Source organism: Charadrius vociferus, unplaced genomic scaffold (assembly GCF_000708025.1).
Source record: "Charadrius vociferus isolate BGI_N301 unplaced genomic scaffold, ASM70802v2 scaffold423, whole genome shotgun sequence".
NCBI lineage: Eukaryota > Metazoa > Chordata > Aves > Charadriiformes > Charadriidae > Charadrius > Charadrius vociferus.
The window spans coordinates 1,095,702-1,112,209 of record NW_009648149.1 but is presented as its reverse complement, the minus strand read 5'-3'; the positions used below and the strand labels follow the sequence as shown (position 1 = coordinate 1,112,209).

The 16,508-nt window shown below is 45.5% G+C and overlaps 1 protein-coding gene across 1 annotated transcript in view; it reads right to left on the bottom strand.

Annotated features, from left to right (window-relative positions):
• Positions 1–433: 433 nt before the first annotated feature.
• The window catches only part of NEGR1 (neuronal growth regulator 1), a 171,248-nt gene continuing 155,173 nt past the window's right edge, over positions 434–16,508 (bottom strand). The window contains exon 10 of the mRNA XM_009883989.1: positions 434–1,407. Coding sequence (XP_009882291.1) covers positions 1,283–1,407 — 125 coding nt within the window. The 3' untranslated portion in view covers positions 434–1,282. The remainder of the gene's footprint in view (positions 1,408–16,508) is intronic.

Sequence of the window (16,508 nt, the reverse complement as noted above, 5' to 3'; positions counted from 1 at the left end):
CTGTAAAGATGATTCTGTCATGGACGGCAACATGCACTTCAGTACAGTCATCGGAGCAACCTCGTTTTAATATACAGATGTATTTTATATATATATATGAATATATATAAAATTCTGCTTGATACTTTGTGTATTTTCAGGTATCTAATATTTAAAAGCATCCTTTATCATTGCTAAATTAGCCAAACCAGTACAAAATTAAGTGCAAGAAAAATACGGATTCACATAGGTTTTGCCGGTAATACAAAAGGGACTATTCAGCTTCTCACATTCACAGCCAGTTAGGAGCTTTGATTTAGAATGACTACGGGAACCGTTCCGACATTCAAAAGATGCCTCAAAGTAATTTGCGTTCTGTTTTGTAATGGGAAAACTAGTTTTTGCAGAGATCACCTACCGCTTAGTGGTGCTAGATGGAAAACATAAGAAGGAGTTGGTGCCGTCCTTGACTGATTGCCTAAAAACGCTAAGTTTAGTCTGCAGCAGTTTGATGACCGCCGGGAGGTGGGAGAGGAGTTTTTCCTTTTAGCCCATAGCACCTTTGTCCTCGACTAGAGATCTCTTACGCTCAAAAGGATGCTTTAGCATTTCCCAAAACACGTTCCAGATTAGTCGGAGAGGAAGAGGAAAGTAGTGTTTTATGAAGGCACACCCATGCTGAATTTGCAGGAAAAAAGGAAAGAAAAGGGAAAGCGGTACTGCACAATGCAGTTATAATACAAGGCTCATTCTTGAAACCTGAATATCATGCTAGAAGAAAATCTAGATATGTGTAATATTTTTGAAGAAATATTTTGAAGGCAATATTATTTGATTTTTTTTTATCAAAAAAAGAAAAAATATTTCTGTGTAAATGTGGATAGAATGCTATTTAAGAAGGGAACTGAATATTTGTATTGCAGCCTTAAAGAAGCACATTTTTACTGCAATATTTTTTTTTTTTTGTAAACTACGGTCTGCAACTCAGCAGACCATGACTGAATGCTTTTGAAAACTTGTAGATTACAAACATGAAATCACGATTAATATCCTCTAAAAGTAATTTCAGAGCTTTCACGTCTTAAAAAAGGACAATGTGTACTGCTTCACAAGGTAATGCAGCTAATCAAAAAAAGGAGTAGAATTAAAGTATTTACATAATGAGCAATTCTACAGAAGGCGATCATCCCCATGTAAGCACTGCTGATTATATCCCACGCTGCTTTTAACAAACTCTACCAGATTGGATCCAGTCATCAGCACTTTCAGAGAATCCTTAAAAGCCTTTTATGGGTCTTTACACTTAGTGCAGAATGATGTTCTTCAGGTAGAATATGCTGGTGAGGGAGGACAGTGTCAACACAAGGTACCAACAGGAGAAGAGGACTTCGGCGTCACCGGTGATCCCGTACTGGGCTGTACTGGGAGCTGCAAAGAGAAGAAGAAGAAGAAGAAGAAGAGGTTAAGTGAAAATTTCCGCTCTTAGACCTCCAGATTCTTAGTTTTCATCAGTTCTTGTAAGATAACTACGGGGGCAGAAAAAACATTCAGTTGAAAACTGGAGAAAATGCTGCAGAAATGGCCAAGCCCTCCCGCTACACCGCTCGGTGAATATTACTTTTTGTTTTAAAGAGGATAAATCATTATTAAGGCAAGCATTTAAAAATGTGAGTACTTAACATCAGATGAACGCTGCATGTTTAAACATCTGAATAATTTATCTGTTTTTAAGTTACTGAGCATTAAGACCTCCACTGAAATCAATGAGAGGTGAATATATTTAGCTCTGTTGGAAAAACAACTCATTTTCTGCCTGACTTTAGAAGCCAAAGTTTGACAATCTTGCTTAGCCAAAGACAGTCATATTTATATTCAGTCTCTTTGAAGAAATTGTATTTACTTGCTTTAACACAAAGTCTTCCTCAAATTCCTAAGTAAATGTTACAGTAAGTGCATGCAAAAAAGAGTTAAAATACAAGAAAACATGTGGAGGAAGAAGTGAGGAGACCATCACTCGCAGCAGTGGCGAGCGGGCTGCCCGCTGGCTGTCCTGACTGCGGCACGGGGACCGACCCGGCCAGAAACCCGCGATTTTGGCCTCAAAAAGCCACAGGCGGGAGGAAGGGAAAGGACCTGTCCCTGCGCTGGGCTGAAACTATCAGGACAATGTTATTGGGGTCATCGGCTGCTAAATAAACACTGTGGGCTCGCTTTGGCCGGCAGATTCCTACACAAAATTTCTCTCAAATATTTTTCTTTAATATGATGCATGGAACCCTGAGCGCTTAGAGGCGTAGGCACCATCCTGTGCTCTTTGGTTGACCATCCTGTGCTCTTTGGTTGACCGCTGGTATCAAAGGTTTTGCTTTCCAGATGCTATGAATACACTACAGATTATTCTAAAACATAATACCTGTGCAGGTCTGGTATCGCCTGCTGTTTCTACAAGCAGGCGTCGCTTATGTCAACGGCGCTTTATTTAGACACAAGTTGCAGAATTTGCTTTTGTGACTAAACGGACCCAATGTCTGCCAGAAGCACGGCTGGAGACCAGCTGGTGGATGCCGAGCGGGACTGAGCCCGCTTGGTGCCCACGTCCTGGTGCTCGAGGCCTTTCCCTCGCGGAGGACAGAGGTGTCCCAAGGGCCGGAGGGGAGCAGACGTTTCCAAGCTCATTCCTGATCACCCGTCTTGAGCTAGCTGGGGATGCTCACCCCACAGGCTGCACTGCGAAAGGGAGAGACCGCTAACGTGGCCACTCTGAAAAACACCCGAGCCATGAGTGAATGAAGAGGAGAGGTCTCCTGGGAGCCTGGGGTTGGATGCCACGTGGAGGATCCCGCCTCCTCTGCAGGACCTCTCTTTCCACCCCGTTACGCTGCCGCCCCACGGTGTCCTCAAGGCACAGGGCTCTCTAGACCGAGACCACCAAGAGATGGTCCGAAGAGGAGACTTCAGCCAACAGCTCTGCTCGGCAGGTATATGGGAGAGGGCTACACAGAACAGGGACCGAGGGTGCAGAAGATGGTTTCTCTAGGGCCAAGCCAAACCTTGTCCCACCACCTTGCCCAGCAGCACTGCGGCCCCTCCCCAGGGCCAAGTCCACCTCGGGCGGGGAGGCACCAGGGCATGGTGCTCGCAGGGCTTTGGAGTAAGCAAACATCACCAAATCCTCAGGTGCTTCCCTTCTGGGCAGCAGAGAGGAGAAGTGAAGCATCCTCGACTGCAGACACGTGCCCGGGAGGGTTGCATGGGGTGGGCAAGATGGAGCCCGGGCCCGAGAGCTGGACCTTGTGTGGTGGGGTCGGTACCCGGCATCTGGCTTGCATGGAACCCCCCCTCCCAACATGAACAACCGAAATAAAGCAACAGAGGGATTTCCCTAAAATCACAGCCCGTCTGGAGGAGTAGGACACAGTACTGCAATCACCCAAGAAAACAAAGCAAACCTGTGGTTTTCACCAAATCTTGTTTGCTTCTGCAGGACACCATCTCCTGAATTTCAAGTCTTGTTCAGTCGGGAGACTGAAACATTAACGTCCCTTTGCGTTCTACGCACATCTGTGCTGCGTGCCGCCAGGTCCATTTTCAATGTATGATATTTTATTAGGCTCAGAGTATGTGATTAAAATCAAAAGTCATTCATTCCCCCCTCCCCCGCGTAAAAGTTCAGGTAATAGAAAATATTACAAGACGAAGCTTGATTTTAAAGCGTAGTTTAGTGACATAACCATGACTAACTGCAGGACAGGGCGCTCTCTTCTCTTCTCTTCTCATTAAAAAGGAACTTTCCGTGATAAGTCAGTATGACAAATCAACATTTAATTTATTACAAAAGCCAGGCTAGCAAGCTGAAGCATAGCGTAGGTGGTATTTCATTTTATCATATTAAAAGAGTTTCCCCAACGTAAAGATAATTTGAACTACGGTGGCTATAAAAGCGAGTGGAAAATTATGTAAATCTGATTTCCTGCATATGAACCAGTGCTATCTTTCTAAAGCTTATTAAATCATATCTGGATTGTTTCAGCACAAAGGTACTAGGTGAATTAATGGGGGAAACGTACGTAGACTTGGGTAGATAATAGAAAAGAGTTCTGGTTGCTAAAGCTGGCTAAGCAGAAGGATTTGATGGGGAAGAAACCTGAAGGAGAAGCAAATCTGGACCAGTTTAAGTGACTGGACCCTGCTGGGTTTGAATAAACTGCCCCGAGGGCTGAGTTCACGTGGTGCAGGGATGCCGAATGAGCGCGGGGGGTGGTTTTGCTGCTCCACGGACCATATATCGGCCCTGTTTGATCCCACACTCACCCCGAGGAGGGTCTCGGTGCTACGGCTGGCTCCGACAAACAAGATTTCAGTTAAAAAAAACCCTTTCATAAACACTCTGAGTTTCTTTAAACCCGTCTTTGGCATCGTAATAAAGGATGAAATCCAGGTGTGCTGCATCGCTCCCAGGGGCGCTGGGACTGACGCTCTGGAAGAGCTTGAGCCGAAATTTAAAATGATTCTCCAGCCCCTCTAACACCTTCTGCCCTTCCTCAGAGTCCTTTAAAGAGGGCGAACTGGTGCGAGCGTGCTGGCATCAGGGGCTGCTGGTTAGTACCTGCCAGGCAGAGTTTCACTGAGTCAGACCCGCGGTGGCATTTGGGATAAAAAACCAAAATAAGAGCTTGGCGCTCTTAAAAATTCCTGGAAATGCAATAAGCTTCTGCAGTCCTTTTCTTTTTCAGCTCGGTATTTTGATTAACTTTCCCTGCGGCTCCCTGACTGCTTTGCTGGCGAAAGAAAATTTTCTTCCCAAATATTAATAAAGAATCCACAGCTCTTTTGTGGTGTTTTACAAACTTCAAAAAGTAAACAAATTTACTTTTAAAATTGAAAAGCTCTTAGTATGGTCTGCTTAGTCATTCGTCTAGAATGAATAATTGTTTTTGCTAAGGACTAAGTCGTCCGTGTTTCATTATCATTGCTGTGTAACACTATGCAAGGTCGTTTTGCACTTGGGCTGGTTAATTTTCATAGGGTTTTTTTTGAAGGTCCTCTGTGTCAGAATAAAAACCTCAGTTTAGGAACGAATGAAAAGGTTTAAGGGTTTGAAAATAGCATAAAACTCACAGCTTCTTTTTTCCCCCCGCTACGATCAGCATTGAATGTCAGTGTTTTATACAGACGCGCACACTTGCAGTCATAACATTTGTACAGTGAGGTAACGGTGGAGGTATGTATGATTAGGCATCCAATAAAAGCATGAATTATTGGACTCCCTGGTTACACCTGCAGCTATCCCGGGCACTTCCATAATGCCCATCGCCACCGCTATAACAGAGCGCTCTGTTTATAACTGATTTTACAGCGTGTGAGGCTTTTGGCGCGCAGAGATGGGCAGGAGAGCAGCGGTTGGGCTGCAGAGGGGTATTTATCTGTCTAAAGATTTTCGTCCACAGCAATGTCTGGATAACTACCTGAAGGAGAAACCAAGGTCAGATTGTTTGGCTCCCCTGGGGCCGATGTGGCAGTGCAAATTCACTTCAGAGTTGGGGCAGTGGTACCTTAAAAGAAAGTGAATTTCCATCTAGAAGATTAAAATGAGCTTGATGAGAAGCCTGATGTTTGAAATATAAGATGAGCTAGGATGTAGAAGCTGCAGTAAGTTTAGACTACATCAGCTTCAGTCATTGAGGGGTAATAATTTGCTCTCTTGCTAACGGAGAAGTGATGCCCTGTGGCTGGGAGCGGGGTTACTGGGCGCTGGTGGTCCCACCAACGACGTCTGGCTGTCAGCGTGTGTCACTCGAGGCATCGGTTGCTGTCCCTGTATGACCAGAGGAAACGGCTGTAAAATTTCTCGGGGGGAGAGTCTTCGTCTGGTCGGGCAGTGCAGGGGGTGAGGCGGCGCCGGGCACTGGGACACTGGGGCAGGTTGCCCCGAGGAGCTGTGGCTGCCCCATCCCTGGAGGTGTTCAAGGCCAGGTTGGACGGGGCTTGGAGCAACCTGGGCTGGTGGGAGGTGGCCCTGCCCAGGGCAGGGGGTTGGAACTCGATGATCTCCAAGGTCCCTTCCAACCTAAACCATTCCATGATAACATATTAAAATCACCAGTGGGTCTGTGCGAGCGGGCACTCCCGCTGCAGCAGGGACGGAGACTCGCGGAGAAGGTTTCTGCTCCTATCGCCCCCTTTGCTTTGTAACTCCCCGTGTTATTAGTTATCGAGAAAAGTGTGTCCGCCTCTCACTTTTGACAAGACCGCATCGAGCATCTTTCCTGGGAGTCATTTACAGGGCGTCACAGTCCTGCCAAAGGAGGAACCCCCGCTAAGGGCAGCACTGGCCGTGTCCCCCGCTGCCGCCAGCGCACGACCGCCGGCCAAGGTCCCTGTGTAGGTGCCTTTGAAGCCCACGTGCTCTTATCAAGTTCTCCTTTTTTTTTTTCTAATTTTGTGATTACTCTACATAATCCTAATGTTTTATAACAGTTAGCAGTTGTGAAAATATTTAAGCACGCTCTTAGCAGAGATAGGATTATATTCAGGCATCTCTCCTGGTGGTGAATAGAAAGGAACAAAGTAATATTGTATCACTCTCTGTAATTAATAGAAGAGATTAGGAAAAGTACTATGCTGAAACGTGCAAACCAACATTTCCTAACACCAAGGACTGCATTAACCAGAAATAATTATAAGCTTTAATGCTGACGCCTTGTAGACAAAAGCACGGACCTCTTTAGATTGTCTGAATAAGCAAGACTAATTCTGTTAAATGGATTATGCAGAGAGATGTTAATAAGCATTTCATTTAACTATATTCAGGTTAATTACTTATTATAGGAAAGCTTTAATAAATAGTTTTTGTGCAACATTTAAAATATACGGAGAAGGAAGAAACAAACTAAGTCAAGGTCAAAGCAGTAAGAAAAAACGAGATGAGAAGCCCGGGCTGTCAAAAGTGTTTCTTTAAAAAAAAACAGATTGTAAGGTAATGGGACTCTGAAGGCTCAGCGGAGTCCTGCAGACAACATCTCTAAATATTGTTACACTTGAGGTTAGCTGAGGATTTATGGTTTTGGAGGAGCGGGTCAACAGGCTACAGATGACTGAATGAGAAACCAATGGATTGTGGTAGGAGAGGGGATCTGCCTGGAGAGGACCGGCTCACGCGTGGCTGGACCAAGGGAAAGTTTGTCAAGAAGAGCAACCTCACTTTGTGCCTCGGAGGCCAGGCAGGATTGTAGAAAGCTTGACCTTGGGAGAACAAAACCTTAAAATCTTGTGTAAAAACGAATCAGCGAAGACACCGGTTTGTTTAGTCTTATGCAAATGTAATCATCCTCGAGGCGACGCGCCCGAGATGGGAGATTTACAGTGATGGAAAATTCACGAGTGAAGTTAAATAGATAAATCTGAACGAGGAGGTCCTTTTGAAGTCTGTGCCAGATGGAGACTTTGATTAAACACAGCTTTGACCATGATAATAACACTTGGAAAATGCTGATAATTTAAGTAATGTTGAAATGCGTTTGGACCACGTCTGTGGTAGCTGAGAGTTGGACGTGGTGACTCAGAAGGTCCTCTCCACGCTGATGTTATGGTATGAATCACTGGAATTCCTTTTAATGAGAGAGAAACATACAGCACTGCACAGGCCAACATCCCCAGAGCTCATTTGAAATGCAAAATGCTTATATTTTAAATATAGGCATACATTTGCAAGAGATGTTATTTTATAAATGATGCATGGTCGAAATGTTGTGCTTATGCCGGCGAAGAAGGTCAAGTGAGGAGATCGGTGCAGAGCTACGCAGCCCCAGCTCTGGGAAAAGGCAAACACATCGTATGAGATGGCTCACGGGGCACTGCAGAACATTTTTACTGAGTCTAACAAAGCGCTAGACGAGGTCCCTCAACACCACTGGACATGTCCTCGCCTGTGCCCACTGCTCATGAAACCGAAGGGACGAGAATTATACCAGGAACACGGGAGGAATGTGTCGGGGGACACCACCTCCTACAGCATCATCTACATCGAACACATTGTTAGTGCAGGGACCAGCCAGCTTTTGCTCTGGCAATGCCTGTGCAGCCCTTCGCTGGGTCGCGTGGGTGTCATTTTGGGTAGAATTTTGCTTTTCTGTATTTTCTAGCCAGGAGTCACTCAGCACTACTGAGACCGATATATCTGAAAATCCTTGAGAAAGGAGACAGGAAATATTACAAAAGTTGTCCATGAGCTAACTCTGCCCGGATGGATTTATGCAACTTCTTCAGCTTATTCTGAGACAGAGCTGTGGAGGATGAAGCCAAAAACCGCGAGGTCCTTAAAAGAGTGGCTTTGTCATCCTCTGAGATGCGGCAGAAGGATGTGGCAGATGAGCCCCCAATAGACCGACGGAATTGATGAGAGAGAGGTACTGTCAGGTCCTGTTCATCGGCATTCACACAAGGCTGCTGTCAGCTGCACAAACCGGGAAACGAATGGCTTATGCTGATTTGTTTCTTATTTCTAATTTAAATGAATAATGCAGAATTTTTTGAGTTTTGAAATAGGAATGCAGAGAAGAAATGATTATTGCTGTAACTGCAGAAGTAAAAAACAACTATTTGTGGCACTAAAATATTAAAGCTTAGTATTTTACATACTTGAGACAGAGATGCCACCAGCCATGTTTTAAAGTGAGATACTGTCCCTGGGTGTGTTTGCACGGATCTCCGCATATGCACATAAAATACGAAAGAAGTATTTCTTGTTTCGGTCATAAAGACCCCAGTTGCGGTATGTTCTGTATCTAATTTGAAACTGGTCCTTGATACCGATTCCGACTGAGTTAAAATATAAAATATGATATTTATAGGGCTAAAAAGCAAGTGAAGCAATCAAAACATGATAACTAGCTCAGCCAGCCAGCATTGTCATTTCGTAATTGTGGGGACCTTTGCCCGGAATTTGGGTTCCCTGCCTGCGGAAACACGCGTCCAGGAGGCAGCAGAGTCAGAGTCAGAGTCACCCTTCCCGTTCCACCCACCCACCCACCGACAAATAACTCATGCTAAATATTACGAACGGCAAAGTACTAATTTAAAACCAGCTAAAAATACACACAGTAATGTAAATTTTAAGTAAGATGATTTTTGCTTGCTTATTAATGTGATGGGGCATGCCAGACACATTTTGCAGTTGTTCAAACTAGACCTGCTTAGGGAATGCTTAACAGCTGCATTTCATTAAGCTTATAGAGAAGGCAAAACCATAACTGATGGAGGTTATTAACTATGTGCAAAAGGTTTTTAAGTGTCTTAACTTCTGTTCTCCAATAGCTCTCTGGAACAAAGCATTTCCAAAATCAGCAACTTCTCCGAAGTACTCAGTGGAGGCACCTCGGTGTGTGTGGTGTGGGTATGGAGGCACCGCGACCCCGCAGGAGGCCTCACCGGCGCCGTGTTCCCTCGCCAACAGAACTGCTCCCTGTTCGAAGGAGAGCATCCCGCGCCCAGGCTGAAGAGGACGTGGTGAAAGATCTAGCCATATATTTTGGGCGAGTTGCATTTGGGAATGGTGCGCTGGGGCTGGGGAGAGCTTTGGTGGGGCCCATCAGGAGCGGCCGCGCTCCGTGGGGGGTCGCGGTGCCAAAGGGTCCTTGAATCCCATCACCTTTCAGATTTTTGCCATGCCCTGTTTGCTCTTCCCCAGTGTGACTGCGTTGAGACCTGCCCGGGTCAACCACCTCTCAGCAGCCCCTCTCCCACTTCCAAAAGCTGTGCTAAAAAACAGAACCCTAAAATTGTAGGGTTTTCTCTAAAACTCATTCCTCCTTCCTGTCAGCTTCCAAAATCTCATGCCTTATTTTCCAAATTGTCACTGACTCTTCCCATAGATATCCAGGTTTGAATCTGATTGTTATTGTTCACAGCAAAACATTTAATGGAAAAACAAAACGGGTGTCATTTTAGAGAAACAAGCATCTCTAATTTTTCAAACTTGTAAGTGGTGAGTAAATTTTCCAGCGTATTTATACTTTAACAAATCACAGTAATTTGATCATACGTAAAGTTACGGATGGATTGTCAAAATTGGGGTAACTTAATTGAGAGAGGGTAAGATAACCTTTTAACTCCACAGAAATGAATGCTATTGTTGAAGAGTATTTAAGATACCAGAAAAAAAATCCTCTCCAAGAAGGGAGGAACATGGGATATCTCACACCAAGGCACGAGATCCTGGTAACTCAAGAACCTCGAGTGTGGAGGACTTTACTTCACGTGCCAAAGGAATCGCAATGGTCCTCAGTGTCAATGTGCTTTTTGAAGGAGTTCAGCATCTAATTGTCAGTGATACGACAGTCCGAGACCTACAGAAGCTATTAACATTTTCTACTCAGTCTATGTGCACCCTCCAGTTGTTAAAAAACATGATACAACCCAAACTACTGCATTTGAGTAGATTTGAATGTAAGCACTTTATATTGCTACTGTTTCCACAACAAAAAAGTATTGTTAAAACTTTATTACCTAGGTGTGATTTGTTTCCAAACTCCCATTTTAAATTTCAGCGTATGGTTGCCAATAGAAAAGTCCCCATTTACAGGCAATTATCACACAGTGGCACCTAAAACTCCCTGTAGTTATTGCTCACTCTAATTATACGCTTTTGCTGTTGTTCTTACTCCGCAGTGTTTGCGAGTGGGGGTTTCAGCGGGGGCCAGGCGCGCGCCCTTTGTGCTACTCCAAATTTCTCTAGTTACAGCAAATTCAGGTACCGCGCGAAAAATGGGCGATGGTGATTCGGAGAAACTCTTAACAATAGCAGCCCGAACACAAAAGCCTGTTTCGTAGATAATCAGTGTAAATAATAGATTCCCCACACGCTGCTGTCTGCTAAGTTATTTCTTCAAGCAAATGTCGCTGGGTATCATAAAAGCAGGAAAATAGTGGTGCTCAGAAAAGCGGGCTCCCTCTCATAGTTCAGGTACTGCAGATATGCTTTTGCTGCAGCTGCCAAAACAAAAACAAGTTTGAACCCTTACGTATTGTTGTACAGTAGATCTTCAATGGAATTGCGTTTAGACACAGATAAACTTGATCACGTCAAATAAAATCCCCTTCCATTAAGTAATGCAAAGGAAAAGGATCCTGCTAAAACGTTAAGACGAGAAGTGAAGTGGGCACTGACCACAGAGTGCCCCGATGCGCCCGCTTTCCACTGCAAGGAATATTTCATAATCCCAAGAAGTATTTATGAGGAGAATTACTGTGAGAGGATAGAATAAAATTTGGCTTTATAAATCATCCTTTATACTCAAGTTATCTCTAATTTCTCTGTGCAGCTGAGGAGCGCAGTCATATTGGAACAAATAAAGCAACCTTAAGGAACTTCAGAGCTGCAGGTGAGTACCAGCCTCAGAGGCCGGAGGTGACTTTTAACAGCCAGAGGAGACACCAGCCCCAGCCCTGGGATGAACAGGATCACCACCTCATCCCTGCCTTTACCCACCAAAGGCGACGGGAGAAACCATCCGAGCGCCTGGTCCAGAGGCGAAAGCCAAGCAGGTAACCGATGGCATCCCGCTGCCCGGCAAAGCAGACGGAGCCTGAACACGGCTCTTCAGAACACGCAGCAGCAACAACCCCAAACAACTCGCCGACAACCCCAAACAACTCACCAACAACCCCAAACCGCCTCCCCCAGGTCCCCGAGTGCCAACCAGCAACGCAGGCACCATCCCCAGGGGACCCGAGCTGGGATTTTAACGCAAGAACCTCAGAGTTGGGTGTGCGTAAGGAGAAGGAGCGGCATGCATTGCAGAGGGCACAGGAAAATGCAAAATAAACCTAGTGACTGAGAAAAAGCTTTTCACCAGAAAAGAAAAATAATTCAATCCAACAATTAAACAAAAAAAAAATTCTGCTCTTCAACAAAAATAGCCAACTGCACATGTACTGGAAGAGCAAGAACTGACTTTGTGACAATGCCTCAGAGCAGCACGTGTGATGGCAGTGGATCTCCCGTCCCACCTTGCCAGGGAAGGATAAATATGTTTCGGGGATGTGTAAACAGAAGTGCAGCCGGTGAAGCAGTGCCGCTGCCCTCCTCGGCACAGGGCGGCCGTGCCCACGCGGAGGGGTCACCTCGGGCGACGTGCAGACTGACGGGACACAGCCCAGAGAAGAACAAGGAGAACATCTCAGTGAGGAGGACGGCTTGGAGTGGCAGGACAGTTCGAAACCCGAGGAGGAGAGGGCGTCCTAATAACAACCGTGGGACCCACATCAGGTTTGCTCCTGGAGAAGGTGAGGGCATGGTCTGCTTGTGTCTGTAGCAGGTAGAACAAGACCAACAGGTCTGACCTGCAGCAGGCAGGACCCAGAACGGCTACAAAGGCCAGCTTAGCCTGGAGTTGCATGGGAAGGGTGAGGATCTGCATCACTGCAGAGTTTTAAGAGCGGCGTGTATAAATATGTGTTAAAAATAACACTAGATGCCAACTTCTTTTGGCTGCGGGAAGAGATCTTTCTGGATGTTCTCTTTGGGCCTTTAAAAAAATAATAATCCTGGAACGCGTGATAATTAGCAGTGACGGAAACATTTAATTTCTTTGTGGAAGCGGGGACGTGGCAGGTCCAGGGGGAGGGAAGGGGGTTGCTCCCGGCAGAGACCGAGCGCATCCCCTCCGCCTGCGGGTCCTGCCGGCGGCTCCCAGCCCAGCGCCGGGACTGCGGTCCCTTTCCCTCTCCCAGAAACCGCCTCTCGTTTTTTTCCGATGGCTGAAGGACATGCCCGTCGGATGCAAACCGCGCAGAAAACCTTACACAGATCTTTAATTCTCGTAGAAAAACGAAGGCAGCTGCGGAACCTGTAATTAGCATATGCCTCTTGGCTTATCAAACCCCGCTCTGCTGTTGCGCCCTGTCTTGTGATTTCCCCTCATAAATATTTTAAGATCTGTCTTAAAAGCGGTTACTTGTCTTCCAGTGGGAGCAATCAGTGGAAGGTTTCTCTACAGTTGCGCTTGTGAATGGGCAGGAATTTTCTCATTCCCAGGGTAAATTTATGTTTGGATGAGCTCTGCCTCCTCCTGGGTCGCGCCGCCCTGTTTCCACAGGCACTGCTCCTGCGTGGTTTCACCGTTAGACTAAGCACCATCTTCTGCCCTCCCTCCTCTTTCTCTTTGCATAATAGGAAAACCAACATATTCGAGTACTTTACATAAACTTGCAGTTTTAACCCCTTTCTTTGCGGGATCAGACCTTGATGGGCTATCATTACCACTAACGTTCCCACATTAGAGCTGTTAGTAAGTTAAAGGGCACTGTTGTTTCTATGGCTCAAAGAAAACGCGACTTCCATTTGCTTTGTCTGCCAAGCTTTCCTCTCCTTCTGTAGAGATGCTAAAAATAATTTACCCAAGGATTGTTTTTTTTAAAAAAAAAAAAGTAAAGATATTTTGGTATATTATTTTGTATTTTATTGCAGCAGTAATCTCTTTGGTGAGGTTATCTCCAGTGATTCAGATAACTTTGCCTTCAAATAAAAGTTATTACTTAGCCCAAAGGCCAAGCAAAGAGCGCTTTCGGGAATCAGATCCACCCCCACTTTTTGGAGCAGATATGAGAAAAGGTGAATAAATGCAAACCCAGCATAGCTTGATAGTCAGAGCTATATGATCCACTACTATGTATTAATGAGCTAGAATCACTGTCTAGGATTTCATTAGCAAAATAAGGTCTATTTAATTAAAACAGTCCATGAAATGGTGAAAATTCCAACTCGGAATTCTAATAAAAGTCAAAGGAGATTATCATACTGCTGTCTCCCCTGCTTGGTGACGCGGGCAAAGCTGCAAGGTTGGCTTCAGAAATGCAATCTGTCTGTATGCACCTCTAGGCAAAAAAACCCCCACAAATCCAAACCCAAAATCCTGCCCTCCCCTCCCCTCCCCAAATCCCGCCTAATTGCAGATGTTTCCATTAATACTGTGCTTAGTGCTTTGTGGGCTGGAACACAAATCGCATAGTACTGAAATAAAATTTATACCGTCTGTGTCACCTGGCTGATAGATAACGTGGTGCTGCAATCAGTAACGCGGTGTTGTATCTTTTTGATAAAACAGATGGGCCTCCTCCATCGAGCGATGGGCGCCGGGGGGCCTGACCGCCCGGTCATTGTAGTCAGTGGCTCCACGTCCAAGTGGTGAGCAGTGACAAGTGGTGTTCCTCAGGGATCGGTGCTGGGACCGGTACTATTTGACATCTTTGTTGGCAACATGGACAGTGGGACGGAGTGCACCTTCATCAAGTTTGCTGATGACACCAAGCTGTGTGGACCAGAGAACACACTGGAGGGAAGGGATGTCATCCAGAGGGACCTGGATAGACTGGAGAGGTGGGCCCATGCCAACCTCATGAAGTTCAACCAGGCCAAGTGCAGGCCAAGTGCAAGGTCCTGCACCTCGGTCAGGGCAATCCCAAGCACAAATCCAGGCTGGGCAGAGAATGGATGGAGAGCAGCCCTGAGGAAAAGGACTTGGGGGTATTGGTTGATAAGAAGCTCAACATGAGCCAACCGTATCCTGGGCTGTACCAGAAGAAAGTGTGGCCAGCAGGGTGAGGGAGGGGATTCTGCCCCTCTGCTCTGGAGCCCTCAACATAAGAAGGACACGGACCTGTTGGAACAGGTCCAGAGGACGCCACGAAAATGATCAGAGGGTTGGAGCACCTCTGCTATAAAGACAGGCTGAGAGAGTTGGGGGTGTTCAGCCTGGAGAAGAGAAGGCTCCGGGGAGACCTTATAGCAGCTTTCCAGTATCTGAAGGGCGCCTACAAGAAAGCTGGAGAGAGACTTTTTACAAGGGCATGGAGTGATAGGACGAGGGGGAATGGCTTCAAATTGAAAAAAGGGGAGATTTAGAAAATATATTAGGAAGAAATTTTTCACAATGAAGGTGGTGATCCCCTGGGGCAGGTTGCCCCGAGCAGCTGTGTCTGCCCCATCCCTGGAGGAGTTCAAGGCCAGGTTGGACGGGGCTTGGAGCAACCTGGGCTGGGGGGAGGTGGCCCTGCCCAGGGCCGGGGGGGGGAACGAGATGATCTTTAAGGCCCCTTCCAACCTAAATCATTCTATGATTCTATTATTTCTATGTCTGAAGAGGCATACTGCAGCTTTCAATTACAGGTCTTACCAGAGCGTCCCTCACCCCGTAAAACCCCTTCCCTCCCATGTATGTGCTCCAGGTGTGCTTCACCTGCATTGCTCTTGGCACAGTCCAAGTAAAGGAAACCACAAAACCAGCTTGTATTTTGGAGTCTAAACGCTTTTGTCTTGTCTGGAAGATGTGGCATAGCAACCACTGTCGAGGGGGACAGCAACAGAAAGGGATCATTTTAAGGGAAAGTTGCAGGAGAAGAACAAACAAATAATGAAACTATTTCATGATATCATGCAGTTTCCTGCTCATATTGCTGGTTTCAGATGTGATGTGGTCAAGACTGGGACCATCCCCTTACCTATGTATCTACAGTACCCATCTAGCTCAGATTTTGTTATTGTCTGTAGCAATAACAATCATCAAAACAATAATCGCTTGTTTAGTTTTAAATTAATATGCAGAGGCTAAAGACAGCCAGTCTAGAACAGGCTGATGTTGGGTTCTGCATGGAAGTCTAAAATTAAACAGAGGAAAATGGGTCATGATCTTCCACTGGACATGGTAAACACAGCTTCGGTTAAGAGGATATTGAGAAGACGACTAGAAAAGCACCAGGGAAAGCACTGGGACAAGCAAGCCAGCCACCCATTCCCTCTCCCCCATCCCGGTGTTGTAATACGTCACTTGGGGGACCCAGTTCTCGTCTCTATCCCGAACCATGCTGTCTGGAAAGGTTCTTCAGTGAAGAAGAACCAAGAGGAGCCAAGAACCGCGACTCTCCATGACAGATAACCACGCTCAGATTTCCATACCGAGTGTGTAATTTTTGAGTCTCCTGCAAGGGCTCAAGTTTGATAAATTTGCCCAATTCAGAAGCGTGATGCTTTAACAAAACTATGGAATTATAAAGTCAAATGCTGAGAAACACGGGGTGTTTTGAAAGGAATGTGCGTGGCGTGTGCTATCAGGTACTTATGCACATAATTTTGGCAGCCCACAATAACTGCTTCCCTGACAATGTTGCCCTCATTTGTAAGTGTCACATTTGAGAAAAGGAAAAGCATTTTAATGCGACAGAAAAATTTGACTTGGGAGCTAATTGCTTTAATTTGATAGAATTTTTGGCTCATCTGCATACTTGACAATTATTTACAACTTACATTGGTAATTAGAGGTTGGGTCTTGGCTGAAATATTGCAAATAGCTTTGAAGACATTTGCTGATCCTTCTAACTTTTAGAGGAAATGAATTTATTAGTAGTTAATATGTAAAATATTTGTACTTCTGACCTTTTGTAAAACATTCTTTCTATATTTTAAATGATTGCTTGTCAGAATCATTTTTCTCAAAATGAAGTGTGACATTGTAAATAAGCTCTTGAATTAAGCAGCA